Here is a 20,782-nt window from a genome sequence, read left to right on the forward strand (position 1 = left end):
GCACTTCCCTAGTCCTATGTTTCATTTTTTTTTTTTTTTTTTTTTTTTGAGGACCTTGTATTTTTAGTTTTGTGTCGGCTGAGAGATTGACTAGCATTCGATTTGTATATCCCTCTGAGCCTAATTTTCATTTTCACAAATTAAGTCTACTGCTCTCTCATTGAAAGTTTACGGCTGTTAATTTTATTATGCAGTAAATAGAAATTGAATTTGCTCATCAGCCAGTAGTTGTCTTACTTTTATTTGCCATTTATTCGTTAAAATATCACCTGATTTATTCTGTTTTCCTTTCAGCAGGGCTCATCCTGCATATATTAATGAACATGCATTTCGGTGCATATATTAATGAACTCATGCATTTCGGTGAACTAGGCTTTGCTTAGTCCTGGGCTTTTTATGAGGCTAAAAATGCCATGTTTAGTTTACTTTAAGCACGAAGCAATCACGCAGAGCTGTGCCTTGATATTATTATTTTTTTTTTATTGTAGATAAGGAGAGTTTTTTAAAAGGCTATTTATCTTAGTAATGATAGTAATGAAAAGGTTCAGAACAACTACTCTGGAGTTTTGAGAGATAGCAGGACACAGTTTGCTGAACTTGGGCTGATAAAGGCATTAGAGAGGATTACACAGTTTAATTACAGCCATGTTCGTATGCTTTTGTTTGAGGTTTTTCTTAATCTGTTGTGCATCAAATTAATGGTTCTAAGTTAATAAAGACTACCAGGAATTGTATTCATTTGAGCATTTAGAGATTTAAGGTGTATGAAAAAAAGAAAATAAAGTGTCTAATTAGAGTTGCAAAGGGGTGGTACATTTCCGGAAACTTTCCATGGGAACGTAACCTGGGGAATTTTGGAAATATTCCAATTTGGAAACTTAACAGGAATTTATAGGAATCAATTTGAAATTTTGGGAAATTTATATAAATGTATAATATTTATATTAAATGTATCATATAAAAACAAATATAAACATTTTGTTTGGACATAACATGAAAGAATTCTAATTTAGTAAATATGTAAAATATATTTTTATTGCAGCAATTGTTATTTATTTGTCACATGATCTTTCAAAAAATTGCTGAATAAAAGTATTCAATCATTCAAAAAAAGAGAGAAATTACTGACCCCAACATTTTGAACGGTAGTGTATATTGTTACAAAAGATTTGTTTTAAATAAATGCCGTTCTTTAAATGTTTATTCATCAAAGAATCCTGAAAAAAGTATCTCGGGTTATAAAAAATATTAAGCACTGTTTCCAACATTGATAACTGACTCTCAAATTAGCATGTTAGAATGATTTCTGAAGGATCATGTGACACTGAAGACTGGAGAAATCATGCTAAAAATTCAGCTTTGCATCACAGAAATAAATTATATTTTTATGTATATCAAAATAGAAAACCATTATTTTAAATTTTAGTTATGTTTCACAATATTACTGTTTTTTTTCTGTATTTTTGATCAAATGTGCATGTTATTGACTTGGGAAATTCACAGTGCATGCAGGGTGTGTGTCCTCAATAGCCCTGCAGTAAGTAGTGTTCTGTATGAGTGTGATTGAGGAATGTGCAGGGTAAAAATTCAACTAAAATTGCATTAAATATGGTTGTTTTAATCAAAATTATGCTAAAAAGATATATATATATATATAATTTTTTTTTTTTTTTTTTTTTTTTTCAGCTACATTTAAGTACCCTGTTATAGGCTAACCTGCAATTTTGCAAATTCCGTGTTTAGTCCCATTAATTCTCGTTAATTCCAGTATATTCCCGTTAATTCCCATGGAAAGTTTCCAGCTTTGAAAATTCCTGGAATTTTGCACCCTATGCCTAATGCATGTAAACTACTTTTTTTTAATACATATAAAGCATAACATATTAGCCTAACAATATATTATTATTATAATAATATGCATTAGGTGTATTTTTACAAAAATGTTGCTAAAAGTAACATGTACGTACTTGTATACATAATTATATACATAAAGACATAGACAAATAGATATACAAATAACAGCTTTTATTTATTGAATGTTATTTTTTTTTTTATTTGGGGCCTATGAAAATATTGGCAGAGTAAATCTGAACCCCACGATTTTACCCTTTAGTAGTTTTTTTCTTTAATTTGTTCTTGCTGCAGAAAAACTTGCCTAAAGGACAAAGCAGCTAAAATCTTTGTTCAAGTATGCATGACTGATTGAACAGGTGTCTTCCTGTCTGTGTGCACTGAAAAACAGCGAGTCAACAAATCATGTCCTTGAAAACACGTGTCCTTTAAGATTAAACAATTGAAACATTTAACCAAAACATATTTTTCCATCTCATTAAATGGTCCATATTTTAGTTAGGTAACTGTTTCAGTGCTTCCTTGTTGTAGTCTTTGTGGTTTGGCACTGGTGGTAGTTGGCAGTTGAGTATTTATACGGAAAGATCTGTCATTTATGCAGTGTCTTAACACATGGCTCTGAATGCTGTCATGCACCTCGTCTCACATGCCAGTGTTGATAAAATGCTGCCTTTTCCACATTAGAAGTGATGCCCTGATGATGCTCATCATGCCCTTTTCTGTCCTTTTGTTTACAGGTTCAACTACAGATCAACTCATCATCTCACCACTAACGGTTTTTATGAGTTTCTCAACTGGTTTGACGAGAGGGCCTGGTACCCACTGGGTAGAATAGTGGGAGGGACGGTAAGTCTGCCTTTTTTTCTTTACATTTTATCTTTTATTTATCTGATAACGCTTAACAAGAACTTCTCATTCATTTCCATTATTTAATGCTTTACCTAAAATGATCTATTATTTAGTTGTCTTTAAAAGTCAATAAAAATTATTGCTTTTAAGGTTTTTAAAAATCTTTTAAGGTTTTTTTTTGTTTGTTTTTTAATAAAACAAGACAATTGTTTATGGTTTTCATTATTGTTAAAGGGACAGTTCACCCAAAAATGAAAATTTTGTCATTTACTCACCCTCAAGTTGTTCCAAACCTGTATGAGTTTCTTTCTTCTGTTGAACACAAAAGAAGATTTTGAAGAATGTTGGACAGTTGACGGTAGCCATCGACTTGCATAGTATTTTTTTTTTTTTAACTACTATGGAAGTCAATGGCTACTGTAAACTGCTTGATTACCAACATTCTTCAGAAGATCTTTTGTGTTCAGCGGAAGAAAGAAACTCATACAGGTTTGGAACAACATGACGGTGAGTAAATGAGACAATTTTCATTTTTGGGTGAACTGTCCCTTGAAGTATTAATAATAAATGGAACCTGATTATAAAGTTGTTGTTTTTTTTCTTGTTTTTTTTATGATCCATGTTTGAAGCCTTTGTAAAATATAGTCACATCTGAGCAGTACTTTTTTCACAATTTAAATAATTTCTTATTTAACACAAATGATTAATCATTTGAGTCATATTTTAAGATTAATATATGTTAATCAAAAGGACTTTTAATCTAGGCAATGAAATAAGTGATTTTTGCCATATACACCCCACCACCAAAGACTATCTTTAAAATAAATCTATTATACTATTTCACTTTCCGATCCAGAAATACTACTACACAAATTATTACTAGATGAATGCTTGATGTCCACATTGTTGTTGCTGCATTCTTATGCCAAAGGTTTGCATTCTATACAGTCACTTGTGACTGCATGAAATAATTGTCAGCTTATTCCAAACTTTGAGATTGGCTCAAACTCTTTGACAGCAGACCTCTTACATCATAGCGCTCTGACCTTGTTCCACGAACAGTTAATGCTACAGCGTTGTTCACACAAAACATCAATACAGAACTTTTCCAGTAATGCTACGGCTCTGCAAATTGCTAGTTCTGTTTTGTCTGCGTTTCGACAATGGTTCTTGTTAACCCAAAACCTCTATATGATAAAAATGCAGTTAAATTCAGGCCAAAGGCTGTTTGTGTGCAATCACCTATGGACAGACAGCCTCCAGATGATTTCTTCTTGAAAACGGCATGTTTCGTCCCTAAATAAGGCCACCCCCTTTAACACTCCCTGTCACTGAGAAGCACAGTGCTGCTGAACCTAATGAGCTGGCTGGAGAAAGTTTGGCTAACGTTTGGCATCTGACAGCTCTGGTGTTGGAGCTGTAGGGGGGCTGCAGGAGGCAGGGAACAGCATCTGTTGTTGTATACAGTTCAAGCAGTCGTTATATGGCCTTCAGAGCAGACTGGTCTGTTCCCAGCACAGCCTGCAGACTCGCTTGAGAGATGAAAAAAGAGAGAGTGGGATTGTGGAGGAAAAGGATTGGGTATTTCCATTTTCACTGCAGTTTGGCTGCTAAATTCAGCTTCAAAAATAAAAAAATTGTCATTTACTCACCCTCATGTTATTCTGAACCTGTATGACTTTTTGTGGATATAGGCCTATTTTGAAGAATTGTTTTCGTTCTTACAATGAAAGTCAGCGGGGTGCAAAACAACATTGGAGACCATTGACTTCAATTGTATGGGGGAAAAAAAAAACCCTTGACTTTTTTTTTTTTTTTTTTTTCCAAAAAAATTTTGAGAAAGCTATATAAGATGATTGATTACATGTTATACTCTATAACAGCGGTTCCCAAACTTTTTTTCCTGCGCACCCCCTTCTATGTCCCAACCGGGTTGGCACACCCCCAATCCCCACTTCAAAAAAAAAAAAAAAAAAAAAACCCAACAAAGCTTTGTTTTATCGCCATGTAAAGACTCATGTTTAATCATGCGCAAATAACCAGAACACGCATGACAATATCAACATCAACAAAGTTTCAATATAATGCAACAAAGCTACGCACAAGCTTCCACTTTTAAGAGGACGAGTGACAGACACAGGCTCAGTGACTGCGTTTACATGGACAGCAGTAGCCTAATCTGATATTAATACGATTAAGACAATACTCTGATTAAGAAAGGACCATGTAAACAGCGATGTTTTATTACCTTAATCCAACTAAAGTCATACTCAAAGTAAACACAAATCAAATTAAGACAGGTGGAGAATTCCTATTTTAGTCGCATTATTGGAGTGCATTGTAGACATGTACACACATTAATCGCACTATTAACGTCATGTGGGAGTTTTTGCCACATTTTGCAACAGGACACATAATACACACACTGCAGTGGTCAGCTGCTTTGGCGTCAAACAAGAGGGCGAGCGTCAAGCAAGAAGCCACAAATCAAATTCCTCTCACCTCATCTCTCATCCAGTACCTCTGAGTTGCCGAATTAAAGTACAGGAGGCCTGTTGCTGGAGAATTTGTATCCACCGTTGTCTATTTACAGAGCCCCACACATGAGAGAGAAAATAAATGGTAGCCTGGGCTAAATCGTGCGAACGATTTACTAATTTGTTCCCTCTATGTATAAATCGAGGGAACGAATTAGTAAATCATGCACACTATTTATTTATTCTTGCATGTCATGTGCGGGCTCCGTATATATATTTGCACGTATTGCATGTCAAATAATTAACTGCATTTGAAGCTTTCGTAAGATTAAAAGTGAGAACACCCAAAACTGTATATGGCACGAACTGTGTGGTGATGATACGTGAAATTCTGTAGAGAACGTCGGACAGCGTGCTGTGGGGACGTAATGACGTTTGCCATTAATCGATCTATGTTCTATAACCTAAAATGGGAACATGAATGGAATATTCTAAAAGCAACTCATGTAAACACCTTAATCATAATATTGTCTTATTCAGAATAAGGTCAGTAATCAGATTACTGCTGTCCATGTAAACGTAGTCAGTAACAGAAAGCACGGTTATTTTCAGCCACGTAAAAGAAACATTGCAGCAATAGGCTATGAAGGAAAGGAGTTGGCACGCATATAACATGAGCCTGCAGTGCATAAAAGAAGAGCAGTGCGTAGAAGACAGCTTATTCTATGTTTCTATCAAAAACTAATAAATTATAGTTTTTTTATTTAAAATAAAAGCAATTACAAAGGAAATGTTTACTGTTCATGTTTTATTTTTTATTATTGTATGTAAAAATCCCGCTTAAAAAAAAAACGCCATTACATTTTTCCTCTCGCGCACCCCCTGGTGGCAGCTCGCTCTTGTGCACCACACTTTGGGAATCCCTGCTCTATAAGATTGATTACTAGACACCTAAGGGTGTGCTTGGGTTAAACCTTTTAATTATCTCTATCTTGAGGCCAATCAAATATTTAGGAATGTTTACAGGCTTTCTTAAAAATCATGATTTCATTGACCCCCCCTCTCGAATTACTACTTAATTTTTGCATTCAGTTGCATTTATTAGCAACTCTTATATCTTGTCTTTTGCAGGTGTATCCTGGTCTGATGGTGACGGCAGGCCTCATCCACTACATACTGAATCTGCTTCATGTGACTGTGCACATACGTGATGTTTGCGTGTTTCTGGCCCCCGTCTTCAGTGGCCTGACTGCCATTTCCACCTTCCTGTTGACACGGGAGCTGTGGAACCAGGGTGCCGGGCTGCTGGCTGCGTGTTTCATCGCCATTGTACCCGGCTACATTTCACGCTCTGTGGCCGGCTCGTTTGACAACGAGGGCATTGCCATTTTTGCCTTGCAGTTTACCTACTACTTATGGGTTAGTTGGATTAAAATGTCAGTTTGTTTGTTTCTTTATTTTTGCTTTTATGTTTTTTTTTTTTTTATTTCCTCTTCCATCCAAACTATCAAGTTTAATGATGTGAAATGAATGATAATCATAAAAGTTGACAATCGTAAACTGCTTACACAATCATTTTGAATCAATTTTTCATGAATCTGAATGTTTTGGTCTTTTTTTTTTTTTTTTTTTTTTTTTCCAGATCTTTTCAATGAGTCACTTCATTTGTTTCAAAGAATTGGTCTGAATCTGGTTAATGAATCTGAATCTTAAAGTTCTCTGCTTGAATTTTGAAAGTTACAGCCATTCTCAAGTTAACCGCTGACTGGAAAAGAAAGTTAACTTAAATTTCAGGCTGTTCATCTTTTTGTGATCAGCCTGACATCTTTCTTTTTTATGTGTGTGTGTGTGTGAGTGTGTTTGAGAGAAACAAATCAAGTGATTCATTGAATAGCTTACATTTTAGCCTGTTCATAACACAAGGAGTCACAAGGACTGTGTTTAGTGTTTAAAGGTGCCCATTGAGAACTGTTCTAAAATTATGAAAATCCATTTCAGAAACACTAGCACTGTCCCACACAGTTGAAATGATGAATTAACCTTGACAGACATTCATCACGTTTTTTTCAGCTGAACGACGAGACAGCTGGAACATACTTTCTCTTTCTACGCTGTGAATATTTTTTTATTTTTTGGCGCCCATTCCTTCTCTCTGGAGCTGCTTGTCAGCCGACGGCAAGGACTTTGCTGTCAAGCTTGACTTAAACATTGAATTTCCTTGGTCTCTTTCTTATCTTTGAGTGTTCCTCATCTTGGCTTTGTTTGAGGTGATGATATCGGTCCCTTTGTTTGGGATTAGCAGAATTAAGTGTGTCCTCTCCACACAGGTGAAATCAGTGAAAACTGGCTCGGTTTTCTGGACCATCGGCTGCTGTCTCTCGTACTTTTACATGGTGAGTTTTCATTGGATTTTTTTCAGTTTGTGTATTGCATTTAATTTCTATTAATGGTACTTGGTAATACCATAGTAAAATACTCAGACAGCGTTTCTTGCCAATGCTTATAGGAAATTACACTACCATTCATTATTAACTGTTGTGCTGCGTAATATTTTTGTGGGCACAGTAACTTTTTTTTTAATGATTTTTTTGATGAATAGAAAGTTCAGAAGAACAGGATTTATTTTAATTGAATCTTTTGTACCATTTGTAAGTGTCTTTACTGTTACTTTTGATCAATTGAATGCCTCCTTGTTGAATAAAAGTATTAATTTCTTAAAAAAAAAAAAAAATCTTACTGCCACAAACTCATGAACTGATTCAGCAAACTTTACTCACTCAAACAAAAACAGCTTATTTACTTAATTCCTAAGTGTGCCAGCTGATTCACTAACATTTGATTCACTAATTGAACTGCAAGTCATTACTTGGTGTTATCAGGTGAATCATAATATTTGTTTTACGTAAGGTTCATGAGACGTAAAACAGTGTAATTGCTATAAAATGTTGCATAATATAAAGTTTAAAGAACCATAATCAAGTGAAATCATAATCTGAAACGGAATCATTAAATTCTTATCATTCCCATCTGTAGTGTTGGGGGTGTTCTGGGTCTGGTTGCACATCTCCCTTGCTCTTTTTCAACCCATTAATGTGATATGTAAAATAAATGAATAAGCAAACAGCACCATCCATCATGCCACCCTGGTGGGGGCCATGCGCCAGTCTGTTATGAATATCAGCCATTTCTGAAACTTGAGATTCTTCCCCTGGAGGAAGGCAGCGCTCATTAATAATGGAAGCCTACAGCCCTGCCCAGCCCCCAATATTCTCTGACTTTCCAAATGTGTTTATAAACATAAATGACACCAGTGCAATCTGAGCCATCTGCTCCATCAAGACCTTGGGGTCCAGCACAGTCCGAAACAGCCTAGAGGCGCTACCGGGGGCATGAGTTGAGAAAGGCTCTCTTGAGCGGGACACCCTAAGTGACCTAGAAAAGTGCAGAGGTTCCAAAGGCTGAGTGTGCTAATGGAGTTTTCTCGTAAATGTGGTGTGTAATAGGGGGTGAAAGTCAGCAGGGATCTGGACAATATGATATAACTTGGTCATGACACATTGCGTTTCTTTATCTATAGTGTGTACTTTATGAAAACTGGTTGTGATCTTTTACTCTTGTTTCTCTTTCACACCTCGTCTATACCATGAGCGGCATGACATAATAAAAGACAATAGAAACCATTATAGTCATCGATGCTGTCTACCCTGGTTGCGGTGCGAAACACTAAATCCCAGAATGGTTCTATTTCTGACATACTCGAAGCGCTTGCGCTGCTTCTGACATGGATTTGCAGTTGTAGATGGCCTCAAAGTGTTGCGACGTGACGACGATCGTGACCGGTTTAGACACAGTGTTAGACTTTGGTGCTTTGGATGAACACTGCTATTGACCACTGTTATTTTACTCAGTTTTTGTCTTTTGTCAAGTGTCCTTATAAATGTATTTTATTATTTTAATTTATTTAAATTCATTCATTGATTTTAGTCAGTTTTACTCTGACTCTAAACTCTTTACACCGTGTCTACACTGGACGTGAGCAGCACGACATAAAAGACAATAGAACCCATTATAATCGGTGATGCTGTCGAGAATTTGTCGCACCACATCCAAAGTTCTATTTCTGACGAACTTCAAGCACTTTCTTTATTTTTGCTTTTATGTTTTTTTTTTTTGTTTTTTTTTCCTCTTCCATCCAAACTATCAAGTTTAATGATGTGAAATGAATGATAATCATAAAAGTTGACAATCGTAAACGGCTTGCGCAATCATTTTGAATCAATTTTTCATGAATCTGAATGTTTTGGTCTGGTTTTTTTTTTTTTTTTTTTTTTTTTTTGTCAGATCTTTTCAATGAGTCACTTCATTTGTTTCAAAGAATTGGTCTGAATCTGGTTAATGAATCTGAATCTTAAAGTTCTCTGCTTGAATTTAGACTTTAGACTGTGTCTACACTGGACGTGAGCAGCACGACATAAAAGACAATAGAACCCATTATAATCGGTGATGCTGTCGAGAATTTGTCGCACCACATCCAAAGTTCTATTTCTGACGAACTTCAAGCACTCACACCATTTCTGAGTTCTGACACAAAGAACAAATGATTTGCAATGATCGCTTTGTCGCATCTGTTGTCGACAGCCTCAAGGTGTTGTGGCGCGACGGCTGTCATTAAGAGACAATGTAATATTTTTGTCAATGTCATACATGCATTTTTCAGTCAGTTGGTTTGTGTAAGAATTGTACAGACTAAACTTAAACTTAATTTTTTTTTTTTTGTGAACATTTTTCAAGTTTATCTTCATAATGTGAATTAAACTTCATATACTTAACACCCAATACATCATAAACATTGTTGAAATGTGACCCCCCCCCCCCCCCCCCAAAATATCATTATAATTAGTATGCTGAAGTATTAGCTACTTATCTAAAAATGTAACTTGATTCTTAACGTGAGAATGCTCATACAATATTGTGAGGGGAAAAATATTGCAATATTTGGAAGTGTGCAACATGACGTGTTTTATATTGCAGGTGTCTGCATGGGGAGGATACGTCTTCATCATCAACCTGATTCCCCTCCATGTTTTTGTGCTGCTCCTTATGCAGCGCTTCAGCAGGAGGCTTTACATCGGTGAGTCACCTGTGTTGTGTGTATGTTTGTGTGAGCATCTCTGGTTCTTGTATGAAGTACACACTTCACCACCCACACAATCACGCTGCGTAGTGCTTGTTCTCCCATACAATAATGAAGCGTGAACCTGCTTTTTCCCACTTGCTTTTTGATTTGGACATGCAGAGACACTTGCGCAGTCGTGGTCGACTGCATGTGTCTATCTTCACATTGACAGCAGCATTTAAAGTTGACGTTGACGTTTAATGACACATTTTTTCCGCCCACTTTACTCTCGCCTTTCACAACTAATCACATAAGCATCTGCTGTTCTGAGGATACATGGATCTCCGTGTCGCAGAAAAAGCCTTTAGCTCCGCATCTGCAGTCTTAAACAGCAAAGCAACATGCTAACTGTCAATTAGGAGCTCTGCTAGCATGAATAAGCTTGCCACTTCTGTAAAGTGAAAAAAGACACCAGTACTTTTTTCCTTCAAGAACAAAGGGTAATTTTTGGAGTCCTTTTGTCTTTGACAGATTATGCCTTTTTTTTTTTTTTTTTTTTTAAGTGGATGAATAATTGAAAGTGCAGTGTTTTTGTGAGTCTCCTGAGCGAGCACTCTGATAAAAGAACGAGGCCTTGTGCCACTGGGCTAATTTTGTTTAAATCTTTATTAGCCCCTCCCACTCTGCCGCAGCTGCCCTGTACGAAATGCACTACTGATGGATGCTGGGTATTAGCTCAGTTCGTCTCCGTTCTGGAAAGTTCTTGCACTTGCCGCAGGTCCCACTACACATTTGCCATGGCCCGACTCCACATGGAGTATCATTGCCACCTCTCCTAATATATCATACTGATTAGATTAAGTAGCACTGCTCTCGGTTTATGGGGATGGTGCCTGGACAAAGAACAGCAGTCATGTTCAGAGATGGATGGAGAATGGTGTAAAACCAGTGGGATCTGGTTAATGCATTTCTGTTTCACCTTGTAGTCTCCTCCTAGGCTGACGTCTGCTTTGGTAGACGTCTGCTTTGGCAATTTAATGACTGTTTAATGTTTTTTTTTTTTTTTTTTTTGCCCACAAAAATGGCAAGAACTGTCTGTAAATCATGTCTGAACTGATTGGCTAGGTGATTCTTGATTTTCAAGGCTTTCCAAAGTTGGGGTTCAAGGTTAATAACATCAAATCAAAATATATTACGAGTTTAGTTTGAGATGCTTATTAACAAGTAAACTATAGCCGTGTTTTCACCAAAGAACTAAGGACTTTGGGGTGGTACTCTGTGTGTTTCAACCGCAGGAACCAGGGTCTAAATGAAGTTCCGGGTAAACATTTGCCCCCTCAGGGAAAAATTTCAGGAACTTTCGAGGGTGGGACTTGGGTGCTGAACATAATGATTGGTTGAGTTAATGCAGCATTTTTATGGGTTTACTCCACGCAGCATTGTATTTCAACCACCATATTTAAAAGTCTGTTGCGGTGCGTGCAGTAAGAGTTGTTTGCTATTTGAATCAACAATGGAGTTTAACATAAAATACGACGACAAGGTTCAGGCTTTATTAAGCTTATGTGGAGGATGAAATCCAGTGGGAACTTTTAAAGTCAGGTGCAGTCCTGCATAATTTGCCAAATTTTCACAGTACTTTAGACTGCGATGGAAATGCAGACAGCAACATGTCTGGTGGGAAAAAAATTTCTGAGACAAATTGTTCCTGGTAATTTCAGAGGAAACGGGGCTTTATCATTCAAAAGTTTGTGGTTTGTAAGAGGTTTATTTAATGTTTTTGAAAGAAGTCTCTTTTGCTCACCAAGGCTGCATTTATTTGATTAATAAATACAATAATTATATTATAAAATATTATTAGAATTTAAAAGGACAAATGCCAAATTTGAATACATTTTAAAATGCAATGTATTCCTGTGAAACCATGATATTATAACCATTTTTTTAAACATCATACACTTCTGTACTGTAACTGTTGATCAATTTAATACATCCTTGCTGAATTCAGGTTTTTATTTATTTAAAAACTTTTGAACGGAAGTGCAGATATTGACAAGTAGATTTGGTATATTCCACTTTATTTTTCTTCGACCTCAGGTATGTTTCTTCTGCTAATTTCTCAAGCATTTACTGTACAATCATTCAGAGACCGAGGACTTTAAGATGATGCTATTGCACTGTGGTTGTTTAATTTGAGATTTGGACCAGATTTTGGTTAGATAATATGACTCTGTGAATCTAGCCACTTTCCCACTGCAGGAAGTAATGTATTCTTCAAGAACTTAAGAAGCAGTCCAACTTGTCAGAATAGTTTTAACGTTTCCAAAAAGCACTTTGAGGTTATACAGGGAGATTGAGTTGCCAAAATGTCACCTTTCCATGTCTCATCTTAAAAACACAAAACCAAAGTCTAAAGAGTGTCCTCCATCATTGTCATTGATATTGCTACTATTGTGTCATGCACAGAAACGACACAAACACTAGATTACGTCACCAAAGGGTTCCATTATAGGTGCTAATGCAAGAGGGAAAAGTCTCTTCTGGTGTATAATTCCACTTCCAGGTAGTCGTTCATGTAGAGAACCAGAACTAGATGTTCAGAAATCCCCGTTTGACTCTAGACCCTTTTATATTACGTCAATTGTTAATTCAACCCTTTCAATCGCTGTTCTTCACCACCTTTTGAGAGTTTTTACACACAACACCCTGTCAGCTGTCCACGAATGAGGAAGTGTTTTTTTGTCTGGAGGGCAAGGTGTGTATTGTCTCATTAGAGCATCCTGTTTTGGAGTGAAGGTGGTCCAGTTTGGCCCTTAATTGATGCTTCTCAAAGGCTGACAGCTCATACAGACGCTCTGTCACAAGCGGCTTCGGTTTCCTCTACTGCGCAGATGTATCGCCGTCTCTCATGTACACACACTCGCACCAGTGTGTTTTGGACCTATCTTCTGACAGGCTGTTAACACCTGTCTTTCAGGTAGGGGTCCACATCACGGAGCTGTCAATCAAGTATCGCACAGTTGACAGACTGTTGCAATTGTCATTCTTCTAGGAATGACTGCTCTCTGTCACTGGCATGTCAGTGTTTTCTCTCCATTTTGTTTTTATCATGCAGTGTTTTTCACTTTGGATAATATGAAAGGACGGGTAGGAAATACCATAATAGCTGGTTTAGAAAGGGATGGATATGTATATTGTGCATTAAAGTAGCTTATTTGTTGATTTTTATGTGTCTGCTAAACACCCACTTCCTTTTCTAAGTGGGCGTTTCTTGGTCCAAAATAAGATACAGTGTGGATCTTTGTTGAATTTTTTTGGTCTTTCAACTCTTTTACTTAACGGCTCTTGCATTGCTGGGACTGGAGCCCAGATTAGAGCGCATTCAGGGACATCCAAGCCCCCTCGTCTCCCCTCACAACCCGTTCTGCTTCAGGAAGACCCACATAGCACTGCTGCTATTAGACAAATGTAAATCCAGGATGAAACAGGACTGCATTGAATAGCTTCATGTCTGTTAGAACTTATTGTGAAATTGCTGTGGTGCTTTAAAGAGTGCTTTAAAACCCCTTTTTTTTTCTCTCTCCATTTACTTAGCAGACTTAGCAATTTGCAAATGGGGAAAATGCAATTAATCATAAGGAACTAACAATATTAAGAGTGCCTCAATGCAGGATTTGGAGCATTTGCATCAGGAGAGTGCAAAGTGATAAACATGGTTAGGAGTTAAATTTTACACTACTGTTCAAATGCTCACCAAAGCTGCTTGTATTTGATCAAAAATAAAAGGGAAAACATTAATATTGAAAATATTATTACAATTTAAATTCTTTTACATTTTAAAACGTAAGAAAATAGAATTTTATTCCTGTGATGCAAAGCTGTATTTTCAGCAGCCACATGATCCAGTTTTCAGCGTCACATGATTCTTCAGAAATCATTCTAATATGCTGATTTGTTGCTCAAGAAACATTTATCAATGTTGAAACCAGTTGTGCTGCTTAATATTTTTGTGGAAATTTGTTGTGTACATTTTTCAGGATTATTTTATAAATGGAAAGTACAAAAGAACAGCATTTATTTGAAATGGAAATCTTTTTGTAAAGGTATAAATATATTTTACTGTCATGTTTGATCATTGTAATACAGTGGTCTCAAACTCAATTTTTGGAGGGCCACAGCTCTGCACAGTTTTGCTCCAACCTTAATCAAACACACCTGATCCAGCTAATCAATGTCTTCAGGATTACTAGAAACGTCCAAGTAGGTGTGAGTTGGAGCTGGTTGGAGCTAAACTGTGCAGAGCTGTGGCCCTCCAGGAATTGAGTTTGAGACCACTGTTGTAATACATCCTTGCTGAATAAAACTCCTATAGACTCTCTCTGAGTTTCGAATGGTTATGTACATTTATGCATTTAGCAGAAACTTAAGTGACTTACAGTAGAGGAACATAATCATTTGGTCACAGGGATGAGGATAGTTCACCCACAAAATGCAAAAAAATGAAAGAAAAAAAATACTGTTATTTTCTCGTGTTGTGCTAGACCTGCATGACTTGTTTCTCTGGAACAGAAAATATATTTCGAAGAATTGTGTTGGTCGCTCTTTTCCCTGCAAAGAATGTAAAAGCACAACAAAAGCTGACCTAATGCTCTATATTCCAAATCTTCTGAAGCCATACATTAGCTTTGTGAAGAGGAACTGGCCAAGTCATTCCTTTTTCAAGTCTTCAGAAAATTTGAAATAAAGTGCAGTTATCTAGGCCACTTTTATGGTGCTTTTGTGTCCTTTTTTTTGAAGCTTGACAAACTCAACATCAGTCACCATTCGTTGTAATTGCATGGAAGACTGCGACTGGGATGTTTTCTTCAGAATTACTCCTTTTGTGTTCCACTGAACAAAGTCCTACGGGGTTGTAACGTAATCGTGGTGAGTCAATATTGACAGAATTTTCATTTTTAGGTGAACCATCCCTTTGTGCTCACATAAGATGAGTTTTTTTTTGTTTGTTTTGTTTTGGAGACACAATGACCATCTATGGCTATTCTCAATTTCTTTCTCTATTTCTCTTTATCTCAGCCTACAGCACCTTTTATATAGTGGGGTTGGTGCTGTCCATGCAGATTCCCTTTGTAGGCTTCCAGCCCATCAGGACGAGCGAGCACATGGCTGCTGCAGGTAAGACTGGTTTGCCTCCATTCTTCATTAACTGTTGCTGTTTTACTCTAATTTAAGAGTAGCTCTCTCAACTCAAATCCAGAAAAGCCATCATTTACATCGCATCCAATCAGCATCAATACTTCATGACCATGTGTTGAGTATGGGCTAATGGGGCATGTGTGTTTGCAGGTGTATTTGCATTACTTCAGGCTTACGCCTTTCTGCAGTATCTGAAGGACAGACTGACCAGACAAGAGTTCCAGACCCTGTTCTTTCTGGGTGTTTCTCTGGCTGCGGGGGTGGTTTTCCTTACTGTTATTTACCTGACTTACACAGGTGAGTGCAAAAGGACCACAGCTGCATTTAATTTGAACAATTTTTAAAAGACTTTCACCTGAACTTAGACTTGGTTTAAATAGGTCTTTGCTTGGATATCAGTTATGGGAGAGTGGGGTAAACTCTGCCACTTTTTACTAAAGCTATCCTCTTTGCAAGAAGTGGGAGAGGTAAAAATGTATATTCTAATTTAAGACAATAGCAAACATCCTGAAATATAAGACATCTGTTACATAGACATGACTCATGAAAAAAGACAGCTTCACCCACATAACCTGGGTTTTTTGTAATTCAGGAATATGTGAACTATTTATACTTACCGTCGTTACAATTTTTTTTTTTTTTTATGTCTTATTCTCACTAAGACTGCATTTATTTGTTTGTTTGTTTGTTTTTTTACTGGATTTTGATCAAACAAAAAAACAGTAATATTAGAAAATGTATTACAAAATTAATTTTAAATGTGTGTTCAAATGTAATTTTTTTCCTGTGATGCTGAATTTTCAACAGCCATTACTCCAGTCTTCAGTGTCACATGATCCTTCAGAAATCGTTCTAATATGCTGCTGCTTTGCTTTTTTTTTTTTTTTTCATTTTTTTCATTTTTATCAATGTTGAAAACCGATTATGATGGGGCTTATATAAATATTTGGTAACATGTTAAAAATGATGCCCTGTGTGATAGAGTAAGGGTCTGGCACAGATTTATCCACTGACATATCTTACCCAACTCTCTATTGAAAGGTCAAAACTGTCACAGGAAGATTTGTTTTGTTTTTTGTTTTTTTTTTTATGCCCCACTTTTTTGCAAGATTGTCAGTAAATAGATTGCACCATAATAAATTGCCGCCCTGCGTGACTGATTTGCAGAATAAAAAGCTGTTTTTTTTTTCCAGCATAATATTAAAAAGGGTTCATTGCTGTTTACTTGTCAAGTAGAGGACACAACACTGATGGACTATGAAACACTTTTTTGCAAGGCAACATCACCCTTGATGACATTCAGATGGCAACATTTTTTTTTTTATATTTCACCCTTGTCTAAATTCTCCAAACCATACCCTTTTCAGTGAGGGAGGAAGAAAGAAAAACACATCCATGCCATCACATCCAATTCTCTGCCTTCTCACCTGAATACAGCGTTGACTCCATGACCTCAGCCTCTTAACACCGCACCTCTGCCGGTATATATGGAGTCAGGGTGATTTGCTTGTATTCCCGTCGTACCCGAGGCTTTCATTAATCTTCCTGCTGCAGGGCCTCTTCTGCAGCAGGCCTCTGAGATCTCATTAAGCACTTCCCTCCACTCGCCACACTGCTTTTCAAACCGAGCGCAGTCTCGCGGTGCAGATTAATTGAAAATGTTGCTGGCTATATGTGTGGTATTAAGGTTCACTGGATGTAGTCCAGGCTCATCAGTGCCTCAGAAGCTGCTTGAAAGTGCTCTTGAGTCAGTAATGGTCGGGTGGTTTGTGTGCGCCTGTTTGTTTAATGACTCTGTTGTGTTTATGTGCTTTTCAGGGTACATTGCTCCTTGGAGTGGGCGTTTTTACTCTCTATGGGACACAGGGTAACTATGTCTTATAGTTTACACTGCATACACTTTTTTTTTTTTTTTTTTTTTTTTTTTTTTTTGTGCTCTGTCGTACAAGTGAGTTGCTAATAGCTCATTAGCACACCCTGTTAAATGGCTTAACAACAAAAGAGCTGATTTTGTCACAGGCTCAAACATGTAGCATGATTTATGTCTGTAAGCAGGTTTTTTGACCAGCTTGAATTATATCTGAATAGCTGCCTTCAGTTGATATTCATTCACACTGCCAATGAAACCCTGCTGCTAGTGCACAAGCATGTGGTACTTTGCTGTTATGACAAATTGTAATTGTTATTTGCCTTGATATTGTAATCACTTTTTTTGGGGGGGGAAGGATTAAAAGAATTTAGTTTAATCTCACAAAGCTTAAAAAATGCCTGGGTAATATTTCACTCCAGAATCATACATTAAATAAATAACATTTTTTGATAGTTTGGTTGAATCTCACAATATTTATTTTATTTTAAAGGATTAGTTCACCCAAAAATGAAAATGTCATTTATTACTCACTCTCATGCTGTTCTACACCCGTAAGACCTTCGATCATCTTCAGAACACAAATTAAGATATTTTTGATGAAATCCGATGGCTCAGTGAGGCCTGCAAAGCCACCGAACCTCTCAACATCCATAAAGGTGCTAAAAACAAATTTAAAACAGTTATTGTGAGTTCAGTGGTTCAACCTTAATATTATAAAGTGACGAGAATACTTTTTGTGCGCCAAAAAAACAAAATAACGACTTTATTCAACAATATCTCGTAATGGCCAATTTCAAAACACTGCTTCAGAGCTTTACAAATCTTTTGTTTCGAATCGAATCAGTGATAATTCGGATCTCTTATCAAATGGCTAAACTGCTGAAATCAAGTGACTTTGGTGCTCCGAACCACTCATTCAATTCGTAAAGCTCCAAAGCGGTGTTTTGAAATCGGCCCATATAGATATTGTTAAAGTCGTTATTTAGTTTTTTTTGGCACACAAAAAGTATTCTCGTAGCTTATAATATTAAGGTAGAACTACTGTAGTCACATGAACTGTTTTAAATATAACTTTAGTATCTTTATGGACCTTGAGAGAGGTTCAGTGGCTTATATCTTAATTTGTGTTCCGAAGATGAACGAAGGTCTTACAGGTGTGGAACAACATGAGGGCGAGTAATAAATGACAGAATTTTCATTTTTGGATGAACTATCCCTTTAATATTAACAAAAAATGTTATATTGTTTTAAGTTTGGTCTGCTACAATGCATTTCTTTATAATGTGAGGTAAACTTCATATATAAGTTTTATATATGCAACATAAGCATGATGTCTGGGTCATATTTTAGCCCAAAATGATCACAAAAAAAATTTAATTTTCTTTTTTGGTTTGTGCGAATAATGTCTGTCTTCTCCCATTTTTTACTCATTACTGTAATATAATATAAATTCTTTATTATTAAATAAGAATGTATTTATTATCATAAATAATTATATAACAGCCCAACAGAGACTACCACATGTATAAATAGTAATTTTAAAAAGTTCAAATGTTATGCTTTTTTAACATTACAATTTTATTTATTTATTTATTTTCATTAAAGAAATTAGGTTTTGGAGAGGGAATGTGTGTTTTGGGATACTTCATCCAAAAATGAAAATTATGTCCTCGTTTACTCACCCTCAAATAGTCCCAAACCTGTATGGATATGAAGGTAAATATTTGGAAGAATGTCAGCAACCAAACAGGTCTCGCCCCCCATTGACTACCATAGTATTTATTTTTTCTACCATGGTAGTCAATGGGTGTTGAGATCTGTTTGGTTACTAACATTCTTCCAAATATCTTTGTGTTCAGCAGAACAAAGAAATTCATACAGGTCTGGAACTACTTCAGGGTGAGTAAATGATGACAGAATTTTTATTTTTATGTGAACTATCCCTTTAAATGTCTTGAAAATTGCCACAGTGCAAAAAATCTTAATGCCCCCCACCCCCCAAATAAAAAACAAAAACAAAAAAGCAATTACACTGATACAGTGAAATGTGACCCACACAATTCCTCAGCAGACTTTGAGTCTCATTTACATTTACATTTTAAATACCGGACTGCATGTGATATTCTTTATGTAGGCTGCAGATCCAAAGGTTAAATCCTGTGTGGTAATTTATTTGTGTAATTTATTTCAATTAATTTATAACAGTAATTTATTGCTGTTGTGTGTGTATATATTTAATATCTGTAGATCAAGACATAAAGTCACCTAAATGGTCAACATCACATTGGCTCTCTGCAGCATGAAAACCTATGAATTTTAAAAATGACAACATACACAGGACGCTGTGTATATGTAATCAGTCACATTGTAATCAAGCTGTTACTGCTTGCAGTGTTTGAGCTCTGCAGTTCAGTGCAAGCTCTCATGAAGTGTTCTAGTTTTGTCACATCACTCACTTTTTGCAGTGTATATTGGGTGTTTCACGAAGTACCTTGAAAGTAAAAACTTTTCAGGACTAATTTGTGTATCACTATGAACAGAAGTGAAACACATTATACAGCTGTGGACCAGACTTCTTCAAACACGCACAATAGGACAGGTTGTATTGTAATCTTGATTTATTTAATTATTTTGGCAGCCCTGCAGGTAAATGTATGGCAATGTTTGTACCTCTTTACCTTGCTGCCATAAAACCCAATTGCTTTTTGCCGGCTTCTTTTTGTTCTTTGCCCTCAGTGAAATGTCGCCCATCATAAATTCATAAATGTGTAACTCCCTCAATGCAGCAGCTCTGCAGGGAGACCCACAGTCCTGTCGAGCTCTCGCTGTGCGCAGTCAGCCATCTGCGCTGCAGTCCGCACAGATACGGAAGGTCAGGTCGCCAGATAATGATCAGAAGAACACTGATAGTCACCAAAATTGAGCGCAGTAATGCAGCAAAATTGAGAGGACGAACCACAGCGCAACTCCACAACAAACTCGCACGATTTTCGCTTGTCCAAAGTCTTGACATTGTTTCACTTATTAGGTTCTGTTTCATTTCTTTTTATAAGGCAAACTTTAGTCCTTAGAGAGTGAAACTTTTTTTTTTTTTTTTTTTTTGCTGTTGGAGATGCTTTTTGCTGATAAAAAATTGGCTTTATTCTTCAAAGAGCTGTTTTGAGATGGATTTTGTGGATGCTTTGCTTTCAAAACTGACACAATCCAGTGGAACTCTTTTCTGAAACATTTCTGAGATGGGTTTTGAAGTCAATATGAAATCAAAAATTGAATTTATGGTGCGTGACTGTCTTCATAATCTGCCGTCACCTGGGTTGTGCCAGCTTAGTTCTGGTTAACAAAGAGCAAAATAGTTATTTAGGCATTAAAGTGACTTTCATTTGCAACATATTTACATAGAAAGTCAATAAAGCCCTCCCTGTC

General features: G+C 36.5%; 1 protein-coding gene across 1 annotated transcript in view; it reads left to right on the forward strand.

Moving 5' to 3' along the window:
- The window catches only part of stt3b (STT3 oligosaccharyltransferase complex catalytic subunit B), a 49,152-nt gene that overhangs the window by 18,479 nt on the left and 9,891 nt on the right, over positions 1-20,782 (forward strand). The window contains exons 2-8 of the mRNA XM_067404735.1: positions 2,589-2,697; positions 6,309-6,596; positions 7,505-7,570; positions 10,209-10,308; positions 15,370-15,468; positions 15,640-15,786; positions 17,308-17,356. Coding sequence (XP_067260836.1) covers positions 2,589-2,697; positions 6,309-6,596; positions 7,505-7,570; positions 10,209-10,308; positions 15,370-15,468; positions 15,640-15,786; positions 17,308-17,356 — 858 coding nt within the window. The remainder of the gene's footprint in view (positions 1-2,588; positions 2,698-6,308; positions 6,597-7,504; positions 7,571-10,208; positions 10,309-15,369; positions 15,469-15,639; positions 15,787-17,307; positions 17,357-20,782) is intronic.

The sequence above is a fragment of the Chanodichthys erythropterus genome, chromosome 2, assembly GCF_024489055.1.
Source record: "Chanodichthys erythropterus isolate Z2021 chromosome 2, ASM2448905v1, whole genome shotgun sequence".
In the NCBI taxonomy this organism is placed as follows: Eukaryota; Metazoa; Chordata; class Actinopteri; order Cypriniformes; family Xenocyprididae; genus Chanodichthys; species Chanodichthys erythropterus.